The 23,588-nt window shown below is 44.5% G+C and overlaps 1 protein-coding gene across 2 annotated transcripts in view; it reads left to right on the top strand.

The window, feature by feature from the left end:
• egl (Egl_like_exo domain-containing protein) overlaps nt 1-23,588 on the top strand; it is a 286,622-nt gene that overhangs the window by 45,761 nt on the left and 217,273 nt on the right. For both annotated transcript variants that reach the window (XM_075670761.1, XM_075670760.1), the window contains exon 2: nt 4,218-4,329. In XM_075670761.1, coding sequence (XP_075526876.1) covers nt 4,218-4,329 — 112 coding nt within the window. The remainder of the gene's footprint in view (nt 1-4,217; nt 4,330-23,588) is intronic.

Genomic DNA, 23,588 nt, shown 5'->3' with positions numbered 1-23,588 from the left:
CCCCGAGGGCTGAAATGCGTTTGCAAACACTACCTAGCGCTTCCCGTCACTGACGCTAGTCAGCGACAGTTCAGACACGCAGAATGTGATGCACTGGGCGCTTGCGACTACCACAAGGGCGGAATGCAGAGCCACTCAGCAAGCCACACTTACGCAAGCTGGCAAAGCAAGTGAGCGTCTCCAGGCGTTGGGGACACAAGTAGCTGGTCGCTCACGTACCTCGCCTCTTGTGACCGGCGCTCGTCCCTGCCGCAGTTTCCCATTGCGATCTTTCTCAATTGGGGCTTCCCTACGTGACGCCCTACGACCCACTCACGGGACACGGCCACGGTGCCCGGGGAAAATGGTGCGCGGTCGAGGGGCAGGCGTTTGGGAGGGGTTCTTCGCAATGGCGAATAAGTCCAGAGCTGGAGGCACAGCAACGACTGCGCCAGGTAGACCAAAGGAACTCCCTCAATCTTTACAGGGATTCTTGCAAACGTGCAAGTCAGAACCTCACTAACTGCTATTTATGTTATTCTGCTGTTAAAGAATCACACTCGTCAAACTTTTTCTCAATGCAGCCTCACACAGGGAAAATTATCGGCTTTGAACCTAATATTCCCTTTTGTATTGCTGTTTGTTCCTTTTTATGCTTTCATTGTTATATACTCTGACCCCCCCCCCCCCCTTCCTGCATACTGAATGCTCCTTCGAAGCCTGTAGGGTAATATGAGTTAATAAATATTCGCAGAGAATGTGGTATATGAAGTCGTATTTGTGCAGTTCAAGCGTGCACTGAAATGCATTCAAATATTGGCGTGACCATATTGTTTATTTTTTCCCAGTGACTGCTTTTCACTGGCTAGCCACTGTTACAAGGCTACCACTCGCGCAAGGCGTGCCTTTATATGAAAACTTTCTCAAATATTGTTGCTGGTTCTGTAGTGAAAGAACCTTGTCTACTCATATTTTTTAGTGCCAGCTGATGATGACAGAAGGAGGACCTGCCCGACATACAGTTGTGCTTGTCTAATCAGATTGAATGTGTGCAAGGTGGTCCGTAGATGGTGCCACCTCTGTGCGAGTGGAGCTGGCCAGCTTTTCTGGTGACGGGGGGTAACCTGAACCCGGTGTGTGACCCCCCCCCATGAGTTGTGGGTGGGAGGGGAAAAAGAAGAGGGGCGGCTGCACAACCAGTAAAACGGCTCAATTGAGCCTCCCCATTTTACTTTTACTTAAATAAATCTTGTTTTTGTTAGAGTAACCGCTCTTCCTGTTTCCCTCTTTCTCGGAAAATGTAAAATATCCATACTGCCTCTAACACGTGCTTGAATTCTCGAATGAATGCAGTGTATGATAAGTCAAGCAATCGACGATTGTGCTCACAGCTATCGTTAGGCTCTAAGAGTTACCTTTTTTTCTGGGCGCAAGATTGCCCAATAAGAAGCTAACTCCTTGAGACATTCATTCAGCAGTGTCTCATTCTTTATGGTTGCAATGACATTACAATATAATGTGCACCTGGCCTTATTTTGTCATGTCAAATATGTGCAGTCTACTGCAGTGATATTCTGTATTTCTCGAATATCTTCATAATCGTAGTGAACCATGCCTAGAAAAACCATTTTGCCTGTTGACACTTCTCTATTTATTTATTCACATTTTCTGCAGTGCCGTAAAGGCGTAATTGCAGGGGGGATACAAACATACAACTTTCAAACATAGTCATACAGTCATAATGGGAACAAGGCGAACAAGACGACGGAGTGAAATGACACAGGACGAGTCATGTGTGATTTCACTCCATCGTCATCTTGTTCGTGCTTTCCCATTATGAATATATATAAATTCGCCCAACTTTCCACTTTAATAGTCATACAGCATGCGACATCCTGCCCTTGGGGAAAGCAGCAGTCTTTTTTCCTATCACAGAGCATGTTTGATTCAAAAGCGTATAGTATCAGACGGAAGAAGAACAAATTTTGTTTCCCAAGCAACAAGTTTTTTAAGTATGTTAACAAAAATTTTGTAAAGAAAAAGGAAAAAGTTTTATAAAAATGTCATTGCTGCTTCGCACAAGAAAGCCTTTGAAATTGTTCACAGCATACATTCTTCAACTTAAAGGGCCTGTACAACATTCCAGCAAATATCATCCTTCTATCTAACAAATATTTTGAGATATAGAATAAAACATTAACCCTAGCGACTAGCCCTAGTGCTATGCCAAGGTAGAGTCCCAGCCACCGTTTCGCAAGAAACTCTACTCGCTGCATGGCTGCCGGGAAATGATCCCAACCGAAGGTTAACACCTTGCGGATAAGAACTGTGAGCTTTAAAACACGCAGTATATTGGGGCACGGTAGCTTTGAAGCAGTTTGGCAAAGGAAACGAAATTTCGTTCGCAAATCTGACCAAGTGAAGTTGTCTTCCACGTCAGTGCTGCTTCCAAAGTCCAGAAAGCTTGCATGCAGATGCATTAGAATCAGTAGAAATGCGACTTTCCTGTGCATGGGTGGCATCCGACGCCAACATCATCTCGGGAACTATGAGTGCTCACTGCGCCGACCGCACCCCTTCTCTGCGTGTGACGGAAAAAGAAAACAGAAAACCAGAACTGACTGAATAGTTACTGTATAACCAAATAAATGGCACCATCTCTCCAATAGCACTCGGAAAGCACGAAAATATGAATTTACAACCATAGATAACAAGCTATCAATTGGAATAGGCACGAACAAGAAAGTGTTAATGCTGTGAAGCAGTTAAGTCTTCAAAATGGCAAAAACAGGTGACATAGTTGTGCTGCCACTAGCTTATTGCATAAAATAAATTGTCTTTTTAGTGAGCTTCCTTAAAGAAATCAGCGCATTGGTGTCTTTACCAGAGAAAACTTGTCACAATGTTGTGGTAACAATGGTGCTGATATGTGCGCTGACGGTAAGTTGTTGCTGATATTGCTGATTCAGTTTTGTATCGGATGGTAACACATGGTCTGTTTCCCGACCCATTTTTTTGAAGAAATGTTTGCTCTGGGGGGGGGGGGGGGGGGATCCGGTAAGTACGGTGGATAAATTTTTGGCATTTGTGAAGTACTACAAGACATCGCTGTGCGATAGCAAACGTTGTTACAACTAACAAGATATGGTGCTGATATCCAGAGTTAGCATTTTTGTGTGCTAAATTCCACTACAGCATTGTTTCTTGTGCTACAAAATGGGCTGAAAGGCACACAATTTTCTTAGTTGCACTAATAAAAAAGCCCTGAAACACAATTCTAACTAGGATATGTAGAATATAGAGAAAGGAATGACATCACTATTAAATTATGTTGCCTCATGAATCACCTGCCACAAAATTTTTTTCGAATCCTTCAAGCACAAGCAAAGTTAGACGTAGTTATTGGAGCTATTGGTGGCTTTTTGTCTCCTTTCATTTCCACCACGCTATGCTTTGCATCTTGGAAGCCATGCACAGCAGATACAGCAGCGTAAAACTGTTGAGTTTAGACCAGCAGTGCAATGATTAAATAATTTTTCTGTATTTTTCAGATCACAGACATATATATTATTCATTTATTTAACTCAAATGAGCAATAATTGTATTACTCAGAATGTTCTGGCGATCACGAAATCGGGCAGTAGCTGTGCTGGGTCTATGGTGATGCTTGCGATGCTGCATGATGACAACATGAAGGAAAAAGCAACTTTTCACTGCTTTCGAAGCAAGGCTGTAAATTCCCTGTGTTATGCAGCGCAATAATATTTGGCTCGTATTTTTACAGGAGCCTCATTAACAGATAGACAAGGTTTCCCTATTATGTTCTAAAAGTGTTTAAGGCCCCTTTTCAAAGGTTCACTGCAGTGACACATTTAGAAGTTTTGATTCCTGTGCATGGTGATTAGTAGTGGGTCACTTCTCATATTTCACTGGTGTGACATTACCCACTGTTGAGTCACTAAGGAGTTGTGCTCCTTTTAAACTTCCTCAAAGTTGAGAGAGATGGCACCACAATGCGTCAGATCAGAAGCAACGAGTATACTTCCTCTCGATGGGTCTCTGTCAGAGACGTAGGTTGTGCACTGCAAGAAAGTCTGGCATAGCTGCACAGGGGTACAACTGCCATAAGCCACCCACACGCAGTGAAGTGTTAACTGGTATGTGAAAGCCCCTTTCCAGATGCGTTTAATCATTTGCAGTAGAAGGCACAAATAGTGTAAGTCCTTCTTATTCTGCAGGGAGTTTCGGGACTTTCTGGCGAAGCACTCGGATGTATTTGTGGTGAAGGAGGAGCATGTGGTGCTGCGCAGTGTCCTCCAGAATGCTGCCCAGGGGGATGCAGTCATCAAGGTGCGTGCACACTGATTATTCCCAATGTGTGATGCATATGTGTTCACTAAAAATTAGATGTATATGCAGGAAATCTTTCCACTGCTATATTTTAACTCGTGTACTGTAGAGATGAATTTGCACTAGGCTCACCCTATGAGTGACAGGCAGGAAACACCTCCACTTAGTGGTGCACAGGGTTCACCGACGCTCTCACACAGCATAGCAAGTGCAAAAGTGGCTGGCTGGTTCATAATTGACAGCTGCTTTATGAATAGGGACACGGGAAAAAGTACTCTGTTCTGCACCTGCACTGGTGGCATGAAAAATTATGGAAGCATTATTCATAAAAAAGAGCGAGCAAAGATGCATCAGGTCTGTTATCCTCATTGACCCTGGAATGGCACTGTTGGAACGCTATGTGAAGCTGTGGTTTTTTGCTTACCCCAAATTTTTTTCCTTTTAATTTTTTTTCACTTGCATGTGTCGTTTGTGCATAACAATGAACATGTCTTGGGAAGTAGTTTGTTGTTTGTTATAAAAATGGGCAGGAACAAAAATTCCTCAGCTTGTAGCACAATGTTCATGTTCCTGCCTTTCTCCATCCCTGTTCATTGCAGTAAGGTGAAACCTGGGCAAGTTGTAATAGATGCATACTTTGAATTAGTGCTGAAATTGACAGCAACAAAAAAAAGGAACGACACAGTAAAAGGAAGATGCGTCCTGTGTCCATCTTTTTGTGTTGCCATTATTTTTCATACTGATTCTAAGAATGTTCTGTTTATTCCACTGTTATGAAACAAAAATGGGTCTATCTCTGTCAGTGCAACAGTCACAGCTAGCAGGTCTGGGGAAAAGGGGATCCTGGGGATGCAGCCGAAGCTGAGTGATTGGACCTGTAAGGCCCCTTGGCAGAGGCAACACACCTTTGGCCTCGTCTTCATGTAGACTCATCCAAAGGAAATTGGTAATTGACTTTTCCTGACCTCTCCACCCTTCGTCTTTCACTTCCTTTTACTTCCAATTTTCCATGTAGCAAGGATTAAAGGGCCCCTCACCAGGTCTGACCATTTTGAGCTGACAAGCGCAGAGCATACATTGAGCGATAACGATCGTTTCTGCAAAGTATTACATTGCTACACTCCGTGGAAAGACCTGAAATTTCAAACTGAATGCTGTTTTTCCTTCTCCTCGCGGCCGCCACGCTCCAAGCAGGATGGTGACATAGTCGTGCCCCTGCGCCTACGTAGTCATGTTTGCAGTGTGACATCGCTCGTGGTGACACTTGCCTTTGAGAATTATTCAACACATCTGTTATCTGTGCGATCTGTTGCTTGAATTGACGAGTTGAAGTTTAGAGAAATAATACAACACGCAAACGCAATGTCTGCGTGTTTTTTGTTTTGCTTCACACCGAAGGAAAAGAGATGTACTTCCGCTTCGTCTGTTTGTTCCCATGGTCACATGCGTAGGTACCAAAACTATGCCATTTTCCACCATGATCCAGCGCATGATCATGCTCTACGATCCGCTTGTTCTGCCTCAGTATTCGTGTCGCGTTGAAGAATTATACTGCTAGTCATGTTTCCTTGTGCACAGCGTGCAAAAGTGTGTGCTGCATGAATGAGAACAGCTCGTGTGCAACGCCGTCAGTGGAAATGCGTAGTGCCGGAAAAAAAAAAGTGAGGAGAAAAAGAAAATGAAGGCGTATGCGTCATGCGATCTTCTAGGTCTTGTATGGGAGAACGCAGGGAAGGAATTTCGCTTGCGAAGGCTAGACGGGGCGAGTGGAGAGAGCATCTTGATTGGCAATTGAACCCGTCTGCTGAAATTAGAGGTTTGCAGCACTGAAATATTTATATCTCGGCTAATAATGAGCCCATTTGAAAATTTTTTTTTGTGGCAGAACGCCCCCTAGAGGACACGCAACAACTTCTAGCGTATAACGAAAATTTGCTATGGGGCCTGGTGAGGGGCCCTTTAAGCTTGTGTGACATAACCAATCTACGTTATTCATATTGGGCTATAGCAGTAGCGTAGAACTGGAATTTTCAGACCTTATCATTTACAGGTTCAGCAGCATCCCCTTGTTAGGCTTCATGGGCGGAGGCACTGCTGAAATACAGTCTGCATTTATGGCTACTTCCTTTCCCATGCTTTCTGATCGTATGAAAAGGGGGTGCTCCAAAAAAGTTTTCAATAAAGTTTTAAATTTTTTGGCCACCAGAGAAAGTATTTCCCCCGCTATCATGTAATCTACAGTGAGAAACCAGAAAAGACATTGAGAGTCATCTTACATTTTCTTATTGCAAAATTGCTGACAGAAGCTATAGGCCCTTGTTATCAAGCTACGGAATTGGCCAGTAGCGACCTCCTCTTGGAACTCCATGATAAGCAGCATGAAAATGTACATAATATAGTGTCATTCTGGGACATTGTAGTCACTGTGACTCTGCACTGCACAATAAACACCATCTGTGACTGCATGCGCATCCCCTCCAATTCCTTGGAAATTATTCATTAAACTTTAGTTGTGACTGTCTGTCCTGTCCACATCGTTTATTTCTGTCCTTAGTCTGCCTAAAAACACAACACCAACCGTGGTGTCATTCCAGACGATGACTTGTTGGAGCCGAGGCTGAACTTTTGCGGGGCTGGAGTAAGCAGAATGTGATTAATGGGAAGCAAATTAGGATGATGCGTGATGGCAAAGAAAACCTAACTAAGCACCATATTTTCACTTTTAGCTCAAGTTTGCTGCCTGAGAACATTGAGGCAAGGTATATAATCATTCAGATAAGATTGTTCGTCCTAAATACTATCTGATGCTTCAAATGCCAAAAATACAGCCACAGTTTGCAGAACTGTCGAAATTGATTGAGTTGTGCTAAATGCATTGCCCACAAACATACATCTGAAACATGCGAGACCGCTCCACACTGATCCACATGCAGATCACTGAGTGAGTGGACAAAGTGCGCACCTTGTACACATTGCAGATCACTTTCAAGATACGGTGGCCGCACCGCAAGCAGCAGCCGCCTGAGTAGAACCCCCTCTCCCTCGCCTCCTCCCCCTCATATGCGAAAAAGAGTGCACTTCTGCCCTGCCTTCCTCCCTCGCGCGCACGATATTGAGATGCAATTGTCAGCTTACCCTCGCACGTCAGTTGTCAGCTTGTGTTGGTATGACAAACATCTGTTTTATACGCCCAATTTTGACATAAATTGCCGCTATTTTAGTTTGCTGTAGCCAATAGTCCGTTGTAGCGCGGTCCGTTAAAAGTTACCTTTGTTGCATTAATAAAATAGGTAGAGCAAACTAAGGTTGAAATATGGTCCGTTATATCCGTAAGTCTGTTGTATGCAGGTCCGTCGCAACGAGCGCAGACTTTATAAGCATTTGAAATGAAAAGATGAACATGCGAAAACATGCAACTTGTTTATTTGCTACTGATGTTTGATATGTTTATTTATTTATTTATTTATTTATTTATTCCTGAAATACCCCTGGAGAGGGGTTTTACATGAGGGGTCGGCAGCTTCAAAGAAGAATGTGTTCGATGGCAGCCCTGAACGCAGTCGCACTGGAGTGGTCTACCGCTTCTTCAGGCAGATCATTCCAGTCTCTCGCTGTATCTGCAAAAAACGAATGAAGATGGGATGATGTGGGATGAAGATGGGATGATGCAAGGGGTACACTGACTTTGAATGATTGGTCCGGGATGAATGGCAGTGAGCTGGCAATATGACACTGTTACCAATTGGGGCATGATAAAATTTGTGATATAGAATGAGCCTGGACACTTGACGTCTCGTTTCTAGCCTAGGAAGATTCGCATTGGATTTTAGCGCTGTGACACTAGTATATGAAGAATAGTCATGGAAGATAAATCGGGCTGCGCCGTTTTGGACAGATTCAAGCATGTTAGAAAGATTAGTATGAGAGTCCCAAACTGAGCATGCGTATTCAAGTTTGGGCCTTACCACAGATTTGTAGGCAAAAGCTTTTACCGAAGGAGGGGCAAATTTCAGGTGTCGCCAGAGAAAGCCTAAGGTGCGGTTAACCTCGTTAGTTATTTTAGTGATGTGAGAGGACCACGAAAGATTGTGCGTTAAAATAAGCCCTAAGTATTTATAACAAGTCACAGATATTATTGAATTACCTAAGAGATATGAGGGTGCTACATAAGAATGCCGACGATTGAAAGAGATTAATGAGGTTTTGTTTACATTTAATGACATTAACCATGTCTTACACAATTTTTCAACTGTTTGTAAGTCACGCTGCAGGACAGGGATATCTGAGCTATTGTTAATGGGTCGGTGAATAACACAGTCATCCGCAAATAGGCATATATTAGAAGATATGTCATTAGGAAGGTCATTAATGTAGATTAAGAAGAGAAGGGGGCCAAGAACAGAGTCTTGAGGAACCCCAGAAAGCACAGGAGACAGAGATGAAAAGTTATTTGCAAAAACGAACTGTTGCTGGCTAGTCAGAAAACTACGCAACCAATTATAAATTAGGGTATTGAGATTCAGGACTGAAAGTTTCAAGAAAAAAATGGTTGTGGGGTACCCTCTTTCTTGAAGTCTAAAAACAATGAGTCTATGGGTACATTAAGGTCTAATTCGGAACTGATGTCATTTATAAAGAGTGCAAGTTGAGTATCGCAAGATAAATTCTTAAGAAATCCGTGCTGACTATGGATGAAAAAAGTTGTTAGAAATTAGAAATCTCATGATGTGGGAAACGATGACATGCTCCATCAGTTTGGAACAAACGCTGGTAATGGAAATTGGCCGGTAGTCAAAAAATGACGTTGAGAAGCTTTTTTTGGGACTGGAATGATCTTACCTGTCTTCCAGTCCTGCGGCACCACTCCAGACAAGAGTGACTGATGAAAAATGTGTGATAAGATTACACTAGTGACATCTTTTGTATTTTTAAGCACTTTCGCATTAATTTCATCAATGCCTGCTGATGAAGTTAGCTTCAAAGATTCTATTAGACTGCAAATGCCATCAGGTTCAAACGTGATGGCTGGCATGAGAGTATATATTGAGGGTTAGGAAAATAAGGAAGATTGCCTTCAGATTCTTTTGTAAAAACTGAACAGAATTTTGAATTAAGTGTTGTTGCAAGTTCAGTATCAGGGATAGGGACACCATTTTGGTCAACTATTTTTATTTATTTCTTTAGGCATGGATTGACAACTTTCCAGAATTGATGAGGGTTATTACGTTGCATATCAGGAAGTGAGGTTGAAAACAATGATGCTTAGTTTTGTTAGCTTCTGACTGAAACATTTTGTCAATGCAGCGGTACTTTTCCCATGTGCGTGGCATGTTAGATTGCTTGGCGATACGATAAAGCCTTTTTGTTTTATTGTTCAAGCGTTTTAATGCGTTATTAAACCAAGGGGATGAGGGCCGTTCAGTTACAGTGATGGTAGGAATATGGGCTTTCGTTAGTTCTTGCATTTTGGAGTTAAACATTAGCCAGTTATCCTCAACGAAATGACAAGTGAACATTTCAAGAAAGGAGTAACTGAACTGAATTAACTTTTCATTGAACGCGACATAATCACCTCTGTCGTAGAGCGTTATGATCTTTCTTATTTTGGGGGGATATGCTATATGAAATTGATAAGTAGCGTGAATTACAGCATGATCACTAAGTCGTGCAAAAATGTTAGCTCAGAAAAGTTGTCAGGATGCGCAGCAAACATCATGAATACATGAAAATTGTTTGTTTGCTACTGATGTTTGATATGTTCATCCATTCATTTCAAATGGTTATAAACCACTGGATCTGAAGAAACAGTCACTTGATATATATATACAGTAGAACCTCATTCATACATTTTAGAACCGTGAGAAAACATACTAACCAGGAAAACGTACTAACCGGGAAAGCATATGATCTGAACTAAAAAAAAATTGACACACTCAACTGTTGTTGACATTACGTAATGCGAAGCATCGCCCGGATCGTTGCAGCACGAGACAGTCGCCGACACGTGTCGAGCTGGTAGTGCTCCGGCAGCCTAAGACGCATTTCGTTGTTTTCCTATTCCGTGTTGTTCTGACGTCAGTGCGCATGCAGCGCGTGGCGGCTATCACGGATTATCTGGTGGCTATCACTTCTCCCTTACCCTCTGATCTGGGGGAATAAAAAAAACGCCCCAAGACAATAAAGCAGGCTTTATCCTTGTTGGCACTGGTGAGTGCTGACGTCTGGTCACTTCAGTGGCGACGAAGATGGGATGATCGAACAAACACTACCAGGAAAACGGAATGGCCAACTGTACAGGCCGACCGCTGTTTGACGAAGCCACCTATGAATGGCCAGCATACCAAGTTCGTCTGGAGGCATTCTTCAAGGGCCATGGTGTTACAGATGAGAAGAAACTGGCTTTACTCATCGCATCGCTGAGCACCAACACGGTGGGCGTGATTGCCGAACTCTGCGCACCAGCCAAGGTGAACGAACTTTCACGCAGCAAAGTCGTTGCCCTTCTGCAACAATACTTTATGCCGGAGCCTAACGGGATAACCCAGTCGTGTAAGTTCTTCATGCACAGCCAATTGCCAAGTGAGCCGGTCAAAGAATGTCTTCTGGCCATTCGTCAGATTGCAGACACGTGCAATTTGAGAGACAGTCTGGACAGAATGCCGCAAGATAGGATTGTATGCGGGTTACAAAGCTGCAGTGTACGTTGGCAACATTTAGCGAAAACAGGCCTGACCAAAAGTGAGGCCGAAGAAATAGCACTAGCAACTGAGCTGGCAGATGAGAACGAAAAGGGGATAGGTGTGTCGAAGTCAGACGAAGACGTGTATGCAGTGACAGAGAGAGGCGCACCAAGGAACGAACGCCGAATGTCGTGCTTCAGGTGTGAAGGTCAGGGACACAGCGCAGAAACATGCCGTTCCCACGCAGCTGTATGTTACAAATGCCGTCAACGTGGGCACCTGGCGAGGGTGCGTTTCCGTCGCACAGATAACTTGCCTACCACACCAAGAGCGTCACATCAAGACGTCAGTATGCTGGGGCCAAGGGATGACGATGCTGAGTCTGATGGCCTATTCATGCTCGGGGCTGCTGAAGACTATGTCGGGTCCCTTGGGAAAGTCAAGCCGCTGGTGCATACGTTGGAGTGGAGCGGAGTTCTGGTCATCGTGCGGCTACGCATAGGGTTGCCCATTTCAATCATCATGTGGACAACGTATATAAAACATAGGGCTGCCTGGCCTAAGCTCCAAAACCGTTGAACTTAACTTGTTTCTGCAGGAAACTTTCGGTGTGCGGACAGTTGAAGCTCAATGTTTCCACAGGAGGGCGTTCCATGGCAGGCACCTTGACCATTTTTAGATGCAGAGGGCCCAACCTGCACGGCCGAGACCTCATCAAAGTGTTCAACCTACTGAATATACCGGTTTACGGCATGTCAGCCAAAGGTGAGCCCTTCATCATAGATTCAGCAAAAAAGCTTGATGTCCAAGGCCTGTGAAGAGAATTTCCTGAGGTGTTTAAACAAGATCTGGGCCTTATCAAGGGTCCTGCTGCCCACCTTTGCCAAAAAAAAAAACTGCCATTCCAAGGTTTTTCAAAGCTCATCAAGTGCCGTACGCATTCCCAAGTAGCCAAGGAAATTAATCGGCTAGTAGAAAGGTGGCATTCTCAAACCGGTGCCACACTCCAAATGGGCTGCGTGCATAGTTTCAGTGGTGAAACACAACGGCAGCATAAGACCTTGCGGGGATTTCAAGGTCACAGTGAACCAAGCCTGTTTTACAGCGCAGTATCCTCTTCCCCGCATGGATGATATACTTGCTGCGTTAAATGGAGGAGAAGTTTTTACTACGATTGACTTCTGAGATGTGTACAACCAGTTTCCTTTGGATGAGGAATCCCAGCTACTTACGATCGTGAACACGCAGGAGGGGCTCTTCTGTTTCACTCGACTACCATTTGGGGTTTCGTGAGCACTGGCGTTGTTTCAAAGCCCCGTGGAGGCTATACTGCAAGGTTTGCCAGGGGTGCACGTCTATCTCAATGATGTCATTGTTGTAAAAAAAAAGAATGATTGCACTACACTTTGCAAAGGACTGTAGCGGTTCCAAGAGTCAGGAGTGCATTTTTACCCAGACAAGTCCAGATTTCTCCAACCGGAAGTTTATTTCCTGAGTCACAGAATAAGTGCCCACGGGGTGCAGCTGAAGACGAAAAACATTGATGCAATCCTCGAAGTCACGGCGCCGCGAAATGCAGCGGAACTGCGATCATTCTTGGGACTGGTCACTTATTACCACAAGTTCCTTAAGAACACGTCCTCAGTGATGGCACCCCTGTACGAGCTTCGCACAAATGTCAAATGGCGCTGGGGCTGCCCGCAGCAGGCAGCTTTTGATGACATAAAGACGAAGCTCAAGGAAGCCAAGTGGCCAGCTCATTTTGATGGCGACAAGCCACTAATTGGCACGTTGTTGTCTCACGATGTGGGCCAGGGTGTGGTTGCCCGTTTGGCTTCCGCTCCTGCGTACTCATCCAAGTGGAGCATAACTATTCGCAGTTAGAGCGGGAAGCCCTCGCATTGGTGTTTAGGGTGCTGAAATTTCACGCCTATCTGCTAGGCAGAGTTTTCGCCTTGATAACACACCACAAACCGTTCGTGGGCCTCTTCCATCCCGACAAGCCTGTGCCTGCCATGCCTGCAGGCTGGATCCAGCGCTAGGCCCTGATTTTGAGCGCCTACAGCTACAACATCCAGCACAACGATGGCAAGGCCAAAGTTCCAGTTGACGCACTCAGCCGGATTCCAGTAACCACATCGACACTCCCTGATGAATCTGAAGATTGCCATGGTTGTGAGTATGTCCTCACGGACAGCCTCAACATGAGGCGATTTTGGCCAAACAGCTAGCGGCCTTGACTTTGAAGGACGGAGTTAACCAAGGTGCGAAATTGGGTACAGGAAGGTGGGATGCGACACCTGGTGAGACAGGACGAGCCTTTAAAAGCATTCTTTAACAGAAGAGACGAGCTGACTGTTAGTCAGGGACTCGTGTACTGGGGCCATCGCGGGGTAGTGCCCATCGAGGCAAGAACAGCGACGCTACATCTGTTGCACGACACTGTGAACGTACTAGCCCACTCCTGTTTTGGTACCTGTGGATTGATGCTGAGTGGCTTGTAAAAGGTTTTCATGTTTGCGTGCATGTGGCTCCTATCCCACCTAGACAGGAAGTGGTGCCCTGACCAGAAACGGGCCGCCGTTGGTCGAGGCTGCACATGGATTACCCCGGTCCTGCTGAAGGGTGCATGTTGCTAATATTGGTAGATGCTCATACTAAGTGGATTGAGGTTGTGCCCACCAAAAGCGCCACAGCATACTTAACTATCGAGACCTTGCGCACCACGTTGAGCACATTTGGTGTACCAGAAACCATGGTGTGGCATAACGGTCCTCAGTTCAGGGAGAAAGAGGTCACTGACTTCGTGCAGCTGAATAACGTCATACACTTGTGCACCAGACCGTATCACCTGCCGTCAAACGAACTGTCAGGACAGGCTGTGCGAACCGTAAATCTGGGATTGAAGAAAAACTGGCAATGGTCGTTACAAATCCGTTGGCAAGGATCCTGCATAGTTACCGAAGGACCGCATTGGCCTGCAGAGAAACACCTGCAATACGGTTGTTGGGGTTCCAGCCGCATTCTAGATTAGACAACGCTGTTGTACCTCTTGCTCCGGTCGAACGTAACCACTGCCATACTCGTGCCTGGCTTCTTGCAGACAGGCGATTCAGTGTGGGTACGTAATTTGGACAAGGAGAGGCCTAGACGCTGGCCACGATTCGGGAAACACAAGACGCCTGGATTATTATGGCAGATGGCACTACGGGGGACATCATGCGGCATCACTTAGACCAAATCAAGGTGCGACTTCCGGACATCCATTCAGAAACCATCACGGCTCGTCCAGAACCAGAGGACCCACCTGCTGCAGCAGGGTCACCTGCATCTACACGCCTACCACCCCTAGATGTTTCTCCACTTCTGAGTAGGTCCACTCGGACCCAAAGGCCTCCCCTGCGGTTAGTTCCTTAGGAGGAGGAAAGAAGATTGTTCTGACATCAGCGCGCACACAGAGTGCGCCGGCTATCACAGAGTATCTGGTGGCCATCGCTTTCCCCTCCCCATTTTCCATTACGCTTACCCTCTGATCTGGGGGCATAACAACAACATCCCAAGACAATAAAGCAGGCTTTTTTCTAGTTGGCATGGCGAATGCTGACGTCTGGTCACTTCTCATGTTGTTTTAAGAGGGCGATGGGAAACCGAAACGAAATTGAGCTGGTGGGCGACGCCGGATGCCACTGAAGGGAAACGTGATACCCACATTGCGCTGCCTGCAGCGGAGAGCGGCGGGGAGGCGGGGGCTTGGATTATCACTTACTAAAAGCGTGCAGTACGCTACCAGTGACACTATGCACTGCCACACTATGTAAAACATAGGTGAATATGCTTATCGCAATAGGTTTGGCAGCGATATCTGTGAATGCGACGTGCGGTGAACCGGGCAGAGATTTGCTGGTACCGAAAAAAACGTGCACATATATACTGCTCTCGATCGTGCGCGCCTCGCGCCTTTTGTTGTTCACACGGGATCTAGTGGCCGGAAAGTGTATATGATGGCAGTCAGCAGCAGGGAACGGCAGCGTGTTTCAGTTATCACCTATAAAAAGCGTGTGCTACACTTCCGACGGCACCACGCGATATGAAACACATAGGCGAGAATGCCTATAGCAGTAGGATTAGCGGTGATATCTGTGAATGCCGCATGCGACAACCCCATAGAAGATTTGCTAGTACTGAAATGAGAAACTGAGTGGTGCGCCGGTGTTGAGACTGGCGGGTTAGTATTGCGGTGAAGCTGCCGCGGCAGGCAGAGGTACTGTACTCAATCATGCGCGCCTTGCACATTTTCTTGTTTATGTGGAATCTAGCAGCCAGAATACGTATCATACAATCACAGTTTGGCGATGTACTGAACATTGTTGCTGAAAAATTGTGTTTTCCAGGAACGTATAAGCTGGTAAAAAACTAGTGTAACTCTATTGGGTCATCTCATGTGTTCTCGATTGCGAAGTTGGTGCTGGGGAAACATACATAATGGGGACGTATCAATGAGGTTCTACTGTAATATATATATATATATAATGGAGAAGAAAGGGGGTTAACTTAGAAGCTCGTTTATTATTAATCATACCATAAGAAGCCAACAATGACACCAAAGACTACATAAGGGAAATTACTTGTACTTACTAATTGAATTAAAGAAATGATAAATTGATAGAAATGAAAGTGGATGAAAAACAACTTGCGGCAGGTGGGGAACAATTCCACGTCTTCGCATTACACTTGTGATGCTCTATCAATTGAGCTACTGTGGTGCCGTAGCTCAACCCATCAGTGGCCAGTTGCTTTTCATCCACTTTCATGTCTATTACATCATTTTTCGTGACGTCTGCGGCAGTAAAGGATGCTCCACATCTGCTGCCAAGGTGTGTAAGTGGTGGTGCTGGCTAACGCTCCCAGAGTTAGTTCTAGTTGTAAAACACAAATACCGAAGGAAGTGGAAGGGAAAACGGCTCCATGGTAGCTCAATTGGTAGAGCACAACATGCGTAATGTGAAGATGTGGGATCGTTCCCCACCTGTGACAGGTTTATATTGACACGTGTACTTATCTTTATCGGGCGACCACGTTTTGCCGCCTAACAAATGTAATCGCACAGCGTGGGACACGCCTGCATGTATCCGAAGTTTCTGGAAAGTTATCGATACTTCTATCCGCTGTCTGTTGTCACTGAACCTTATGTTATCTGATTTCATCACCTGACGCGAATGGTGTAGAACTTTGTGGAAGGCACGCGGGTCCGAACGATTAGTCCGGAACATTCGACGACTGCTGTATGAAAGCGGACGCGCTTGACCCGCTGATCAGATTTTGGCCGATCTCCGACCGTGTTCGCCGCTATCGTTGTGCTATAAGTGTAGCCTGTTTTGTGGGCACAGGTTCTCCCAATAAAAGTTATTTTTGTCGTTCACAGTATTGCTACTGTGTTATTCAACGTCATCACCACGTGACAATATATATATATATATATATATATATATATATATATATATATATATATATATATATATATATATAAATAAATATATAAATGAGAAGATAGGGGGTTAAATGAGGGGCCCGATTTTTTTTAGTTATATTATAAGAAGCCAACAGGCACTGGCACTAAGGAAACATAGGGGAAATTACTCGTGCTTAAAGGGACACTAAAGGTTAATATTAAGTCAATGTGAATTGTTGAAATACCATCCCAGAAGCCTCGAAACGCATGTTTGATGCGAAGAAGAGACTTATTTTATGAGAAAATGCGTTCTGAAGCGTCCGCATACCTCCAGCGCAGTTCAAATCGCCCGCCCTCCGATCGAGGAGTGGTGACGTCATGGTCTCATAGTGACGTTGCGCCGTTGGTGAGTAAAACGGCTCCCGCAGACGGCGCTACGGCTTTTCTGCACAAAACGCAAATGCGCGGCCAGAAGCAGAGCCAAGACAGAGCCGACAGCAGCGTGAAAGCAGAACTATGGTGGCTAGCGGAAGGGAAAGCGCACGACGATAAGCTGGTTTTTTATTTTATCACGCCAATTTTGACACTCGTTGCAATGGACGACCCTGACAACGACACACTGGTTCGCGATGCTGGGCTCGACTTCAGCGATTTAAGCACTGATGAACATGACCTGCTGCTGAGGGCTCGCGCTGCCGGCATCATTGTGTACTACTCTGGCGGCAACTGTATGTTATGGCTGTACATATTCGCACATTGTAGCATTTCCTTCATGAAAGCCAAATGCCGCACTCACTGCCCTGTCTTCGACCTGCAGTTCTTGCGCTTCGGAGAATGCAGGCGATGACGGAACAGCGCTACGGGAAAGCATTGCTTTGAAAGACACTCCACACAATTTCAGTAAGTCGGCGTTGAACTCGTCATCCTCTGGACGAAAGTGCAGCGAGCACACTATGCGATTTTTCGGCTCTTTGCCAACGCGCTGTGGCAGAGGTACTGCGCTAAACCACTTCGAACGGAGAGATTCACTCGTTGGCGCACAATGATAAGCAACGTTGGATTCGCCGCTGCAACTGCCCTTGGCCAAGTTCCGCGGACTGTTCGCACATCCCACGACATACATGGACGTGGCATTCTCGCTGGTTGTTCCAAATGCAAGTTTCGCGAGTCAGCAGAACCAGCGCGGCACGACACGATAACGAAACAACTGAAACTCCAAAGCGCGCGTGGCGCAGAGTCGAGCGAAAACGAAACCTTTCGACCACTCATACTACCGAAGGGTAATGTCAAAGTGTTATTTTTTCTTAGAATCGAACAGATGTAGACAAGTAGCATTTTCTTCCATCTTATAACCTAATGAAATGATCTTTTTTATACGAGCAGTTGAGTACTAGTGACATTAATTATGATGAGAAGTGCCTTCCTCATTAGGCTAGTACCGGAATGTCGCTGGGGGGTCTCAAATTGTGTCATGCATTTACCTCAATTTCTCGGTTACTAAAGCTCTGTTTGCGATTATATTGACGCCTTAGACATTCGAGAGCATTGCTTTATCACTTTAACTTGACCTCATAGTAACTTTTAGTGTCCCTTTAATAAATGAAATAAGGAAACAATAAATTAACGAAAATGAAAGTGGATGAAAAAATAACTTGGCAGATTGGGAATGATCCTACAACCTTCACGTAATTTATTTATTTATTTATTTATTCAGTTATTTGTTTATTTATTCATTTATTTATTCAGTTACCTCACAGGCTCCCAAAGGAGTATTGTGTGAGGGGAGGATACGGGGAATTAGCAAAAAGAAAGGAGTACAAAGAAATTATACATTGTTAGCAAGTAAACATGAAAGAACAAATATCTAACTGTATAAATAATGTGATAAATGAAACAAAACAACTGTGGGAAGTAGCAAAAAAGGAGTACTAAGAAATTATACAAATGGTAGTTGGTGAAGATGAAAAAACAAATCTCTGACAGTGTTAACACAATACAAAACAAACAAAAAACTATACAACTTCGCTAAAAGTATTTACTTAGGTTCGCAGTGAGGTTTAGTGTTGATGAATTATGGAAATAATATGCATAAGCGTGCTTTGAAGGATACAGGGTCAAGAAGGCTGCTGAGCACGAGGTCGCGGGATCGAATCCCGGCCATGGTGGCCGCATTTCGATGGAGGCAAAATGTGAAAACACCCGTGTACATAGATTTAGCTGCACGTAAAGATCCTCAGGTGGTCGAAATTTCCGGAGTCCTCCACTACGGCGTGCCTCATAATCAAAAAGTGGTTTTGGCACGTTAAACCCCATAAGAAAAAGAAAAGAAGAAGGGTCAAGAATGTCAACTATGTCGTTTGGTAGGTTGTTCCAATGCCGAATGGTGCGTGGTAGCACGAAAGGATTGAAAGCATTGGTTCAGCCAAAGATATGCTGGAAACAGATGATTATGCAGATGCCGAGATGTATGAGATGGATGAGTGATCAGCAGGGCGGACAAGCGTGTGCTATAGACTATTTTGTGAAACAGACAAAGCAATGCTACGTTCTCCTTGATTCAAAAGATGAGAGGGATAAAGATGACTTAATGCTAGTCACGCTAAAGTTGTGGTGTAATCTCTGACAGTGAAGTGGGCAGCGCGGTTTTAGACTGACTCAAGAGTTGCAATTAGGTAAGCTTGATGAGGTGACCAGATAGGGGCTGCGAATTCCAGTTGTGGCCTTACGAATGTCTGATAGGTGGTTTGTCTGGTGAAGGCAGGAACATCGGCAGGTTATGTTTAAGATAATCGAGCGAACTTATTTATTTTTTCGATGTGCGCAGGCTATGACAGGTTAGGTGTAAGGAGAATGCCAAGGGACTTGTACGAGTTGGTGCATGTGACGGGGTTCTTATCCAGTGAGTAATCAAAAGCGGAAAATGTCTTTTTGCGGGTGAATGTTATTAGTTTGCATTTATCACTGTTTAGGGTCGTTTGCCAAGAAGAGCACCAGTTCGTAATATGGTCAAGATCTCATTGGAGAGCGACATGATCGGAAGGTGAGCAGATTTGACGATAGATCACACAATCGCCTGCAAACAAGTGAATGGATGGTATTTCGGATGACAGGTCGTTAATATAGATCATAAAAAGTAATAGTCTGAGTACACTTCCTTGTGGTACACCAGATGTTGCATCGCTGATACTAGAAATAAAGTTGTCGATGTTAGTGAATTGCTTGCGGAATGACAAGAAATTTCTTATCCAAGATACGGTTAGGGATTCAATGTTTAAGCATGATAGTTTAGCTATGAGATAGCAATGAGCAATGCGATCGAAAGCCTTAGTGAAACCTATGAAAATGGAATCTGTCTGTGGGCCCATATTCATGTTTATAGAAATAGCTGTAGTTAATTCTAATAGTTGCGTTATGCATGATAGTCCGTTTCTAAAATCATGCCGATTTTTAAAGAACTTGTCAGTTTCCAAGTGATTTGCTACGCTTGAAAAGATTGTGTTCTAGTAGCTTACCGGGAACGCTTGTTCGTGATATTGGGCAGTAATTGTTAACAGTGCTTTTATCACCAGACTTAAAGGTTAATTTTAATTTATAACTATAATTTTCCCTATGTTGTCCTTGGTGTCAGTGTTCATTGGCTTCTTATGTAGTGCCACCCACCATGGTCTGCCCTCAGTTGCACTTCAGTCCTCGATGACTCGCGGCGTGTGTCTAGCGAGCTCCTGAACAACTGCAATGTGGTAAACATGATTTAAATTATGAAACTGGGACCTCAAAGAAGTGCGACATAATGCTAACATATTTCTCTCACACTGAATCATACTGCAACTGGCACTGAATATTAGAGAATTCGTTGTAGGGCGAGTTCGTGCATATTAGCAGACAGTTTTATAACTGCGTGAACAAATGACTACAGAGAGCATACATGGACAGGTACAGACTTGCAACTAATCTTTATTCCACAGAGACCAGATATAGTTACATCCCAGAAATACACCACTGCATAATAATAATCACCAAAAGCATAATCATAAAAAAAATCCTTCTGTTAAAGCAACACGTAACCTAACTACGTTCATCAATAAACCTCATCTCATTGTTGTACAGATAAACTGAGGTGAACCTTGCTCAGAAGTTACATCTTTAATGTTTACTTCTGCATTAGGAATTCGAAAAGTGTGTGTTCCCTTGTTATCAAGCGAAAACATTGCATGAATGCACACTTCAGGGAGCCATGGCATGCAAGACTCTGCACATTTTTCGTAATTTGGTTGTGGTCGAGCACAGTGTGAAACACTTTGTAAGAGTAGAAAAGCTCTCCGCAAGCACAGCTATTGTGGCACGCCCGTACTTCCAGCCACGCCTTCTCTGGCATGGTGTACCTGTACACATTTTGTGGTACAACTATATGTGTTAATTTACTTTTCGATTTCCTAGCACACTCAGTACCATCGACGGAACTCCGATAATGTGTGACCACTTTGATATAAGCATCAAGATAGGACACAATGTAGTTACTGAGCTGTTCTGAAGGCTTAGTTGACAATCTCTGGAAGTGTTGTGCACGGCACCATAGAGATATACAATGTGTTACTTCAGGTAATAAGATACTGAAAAAGGTGTTACATGAGAGCAGAAGCGTGTTTAGTTTGTTATTAGTCGTTTTTGATAGCAGTCACCACATTTTGTGTGAGTGTGTGCTATGTAGTTATTTGTGACAAAATGTTGTGGTCCTCGCAGCCCTGTTGGCAGGGCACTTCTGCAGTGGGTTCACTTAAGCATCATTTTACGTAACACTCATAGTGCAGTTTTGTTGTGCAGTTGTTTTTGGTGTGAATAACAAACGGCTTTGCACCAGCAATGCTGTGTTGTATTACCTGTTTGCCTCGAAGGAAAAGTTTCTTTTTTTTACATTGGTTCTCAATGTGTTTATAGAAATCTCTTCTCAAACTGCCTGTATACTGCATAAAATAATAGCACATGCCTCATTTTTCTTTGTTCATGTTCAATTCATTGCCTGGTGCTGTTGGTTCCTTGCTATTAAATGAGCTCTTATAGTCGCCACTACATTTATAATATCTAATTTGTTTGGCTATGTTTTTGTTGCTTATATTTGCCTTTTTTCTGCTAATTTGCTACATTTTCCCACTTGCTACCACCCTACAATAAGGCTGCAGTACAAATAAATAAATAAATAAATAAATATGAAGTCCACAAAGTGGAATATCGCAACTAAAATGCTTTATTACTACTGACGGCATAGCCCCATTCTTTTATAGATCAAGTTTCTGATTCGTGTCATAATGGAATTATCCTCTGCTAAACTGCAGCACGTAATTTTGTTCGAAGACAAAATAGGCGAACACACTTCATAAAGAAATGCAAGTGACATGACATAAGCGGGATGACCATGTGGTGGAAAAGCTTGTAGTCTCCACTATGATTTTGGACCTACCTATTTACCCGGCAAACAGAAGTATGGCCATTCATTAATGTTGATGCAGTCACCCCGACAGGCCTGAATTATTTTCGCTACATGTCTCCTTGTGAGAAGTGCAAAACAAATAACTTCTTTTACTAAATCATTTCCTACAAGTGCATGCATGGCAGCTCATCACGGACAGCAAGAGCGCTCAGGAAGCAAGCTGTTTCGATGCTGTTTCGCATGGTGTGTTCATGACAGTGGTTCTGCATATGGTGCGTGCGTATATGCATACCTGTGCAACGAAAACTGTGCCCCAAGCCTTTTATTAAAGTGTGAGTTTTTCTTCTGAACAATAACAAAAAAAAAAAAACGAAAGTGCGCAGTGTCACATGGCGGCACTAGTCCAATAGGCACCCAGTGCGAGGTAAGTTTGGACCAGTGCCTTAGCACACGAGGGTTGGACCCTCCCGCGCCTAGCCGTGCGCGTCTTAGTCATGTCTGGGGAAAGGAGGATCCTGGAGGTTGAGCCGACGCCGGGTGTTCGGACTTTTAAAGGCCAACTGCAATGAAATTTTCAACCGCATAAAACGCCCTGTTTAAGATAATTTAGACATGCGGTAGCCTCTACACGAAATCTTGCAAAAATACAGGTGAGTCTTGCTCAAAGAGCTAGCAAAAATTGATGTTTTTCATACCGAAACTGAAAAAAATGCTGCCATTATCGCCTGGCAGAAGTGATGTACAGTGAAGAATGTGGAGAACCAGTGCCTGTGCTATCTGCTTTCCTTGCTTGTATTCCGTTCCAGTGTGTCAGCGAACAGGTCCCACACGTCTGCTAGCCACAGAGTTAGTATACTTTGTTAGCTGCTTCATACGCTGTGACAATGCTGTTGCGTGCCTGCTATGTTCTTTTAATGCGAAGTATTCTCCCGAGTCCAGCTGGTTTTAGTCTATCTGGTTGTCTACATTTAACAGCAGGGCCTCGATGCGTTCTGCCTCCGCTCAGAGAAGAGTGCACTGGGGTGGCTAAGCTGAAGGTGCGGTACAGTCTGGCGTAATACGGACATGATCTACGCATGGCACAATTATGCTACATCATTGAAAATTGGACACTCTACAGTCTAGTGTGGCTTGCGCTTGAGTAGAACATGTCCTCTTGCACGCTGGAGCAGCTGGAACAGGGTGCATTGCATGCTAACTTGGCTGACCAGCAGTTTGCTGTTCGGGTTCACTTAAGCGAGCATGTTGCGTCTGCATCTTCCACAAAGAAGCGCTCACTTGCCGCACATTTGTCCGCTAGCGCGGCGGCAACAACTGATCGCTGTGCTGCTGTAGGTCACAATGTATCTGACTTCACCAGCCGCTGCCTGACATGCTGGAAGTGCCGGGCTCGTCGACCAATAGACAACTACCACCATCTCTAGTAAAGAATGATAAGTAGCCGAGGCTTGGCACGGCCATGCTAGAGCGGCTCTGTGCTCAGTTTGTGTCAGTTTGCGGCCAGACAGGCTGGACTGCGGCCGTGATAGAGCTTCGCCCATTTCGCTCTGGCAGCATTGAATTCCTGCATGGCTTGCCACTGCATCTACACTATGGCCACCGTGTTGCGTTCTCCCTTTGTGGCAAATGCAGCATGCAGTTCCTGCCCGTTTCTGGCGCTGTGTCAGAAAGTATTTCGTTCATCTACTTCGACACGTCCGATGTA

Source organism: Dermacentor variabilis, chromosome 9 (assembly GCF_050947875.1).
Source record: "Dermacentor variabilis isolate Ectoservices chromosome 9, ASM5094787v1, whole genome shotgun sequence".
Lineage (NCBI taxonomy): Eukaryota > Metazoa > Arthropoda > Arachnida > Ixodida > Ixodidae > Dermacentor > Dermacentor variabilis.
Note: the sequence above shows the minus strand (reverse complement) of the source record. Positions and strands in the feature narration are given on the sequence as shown.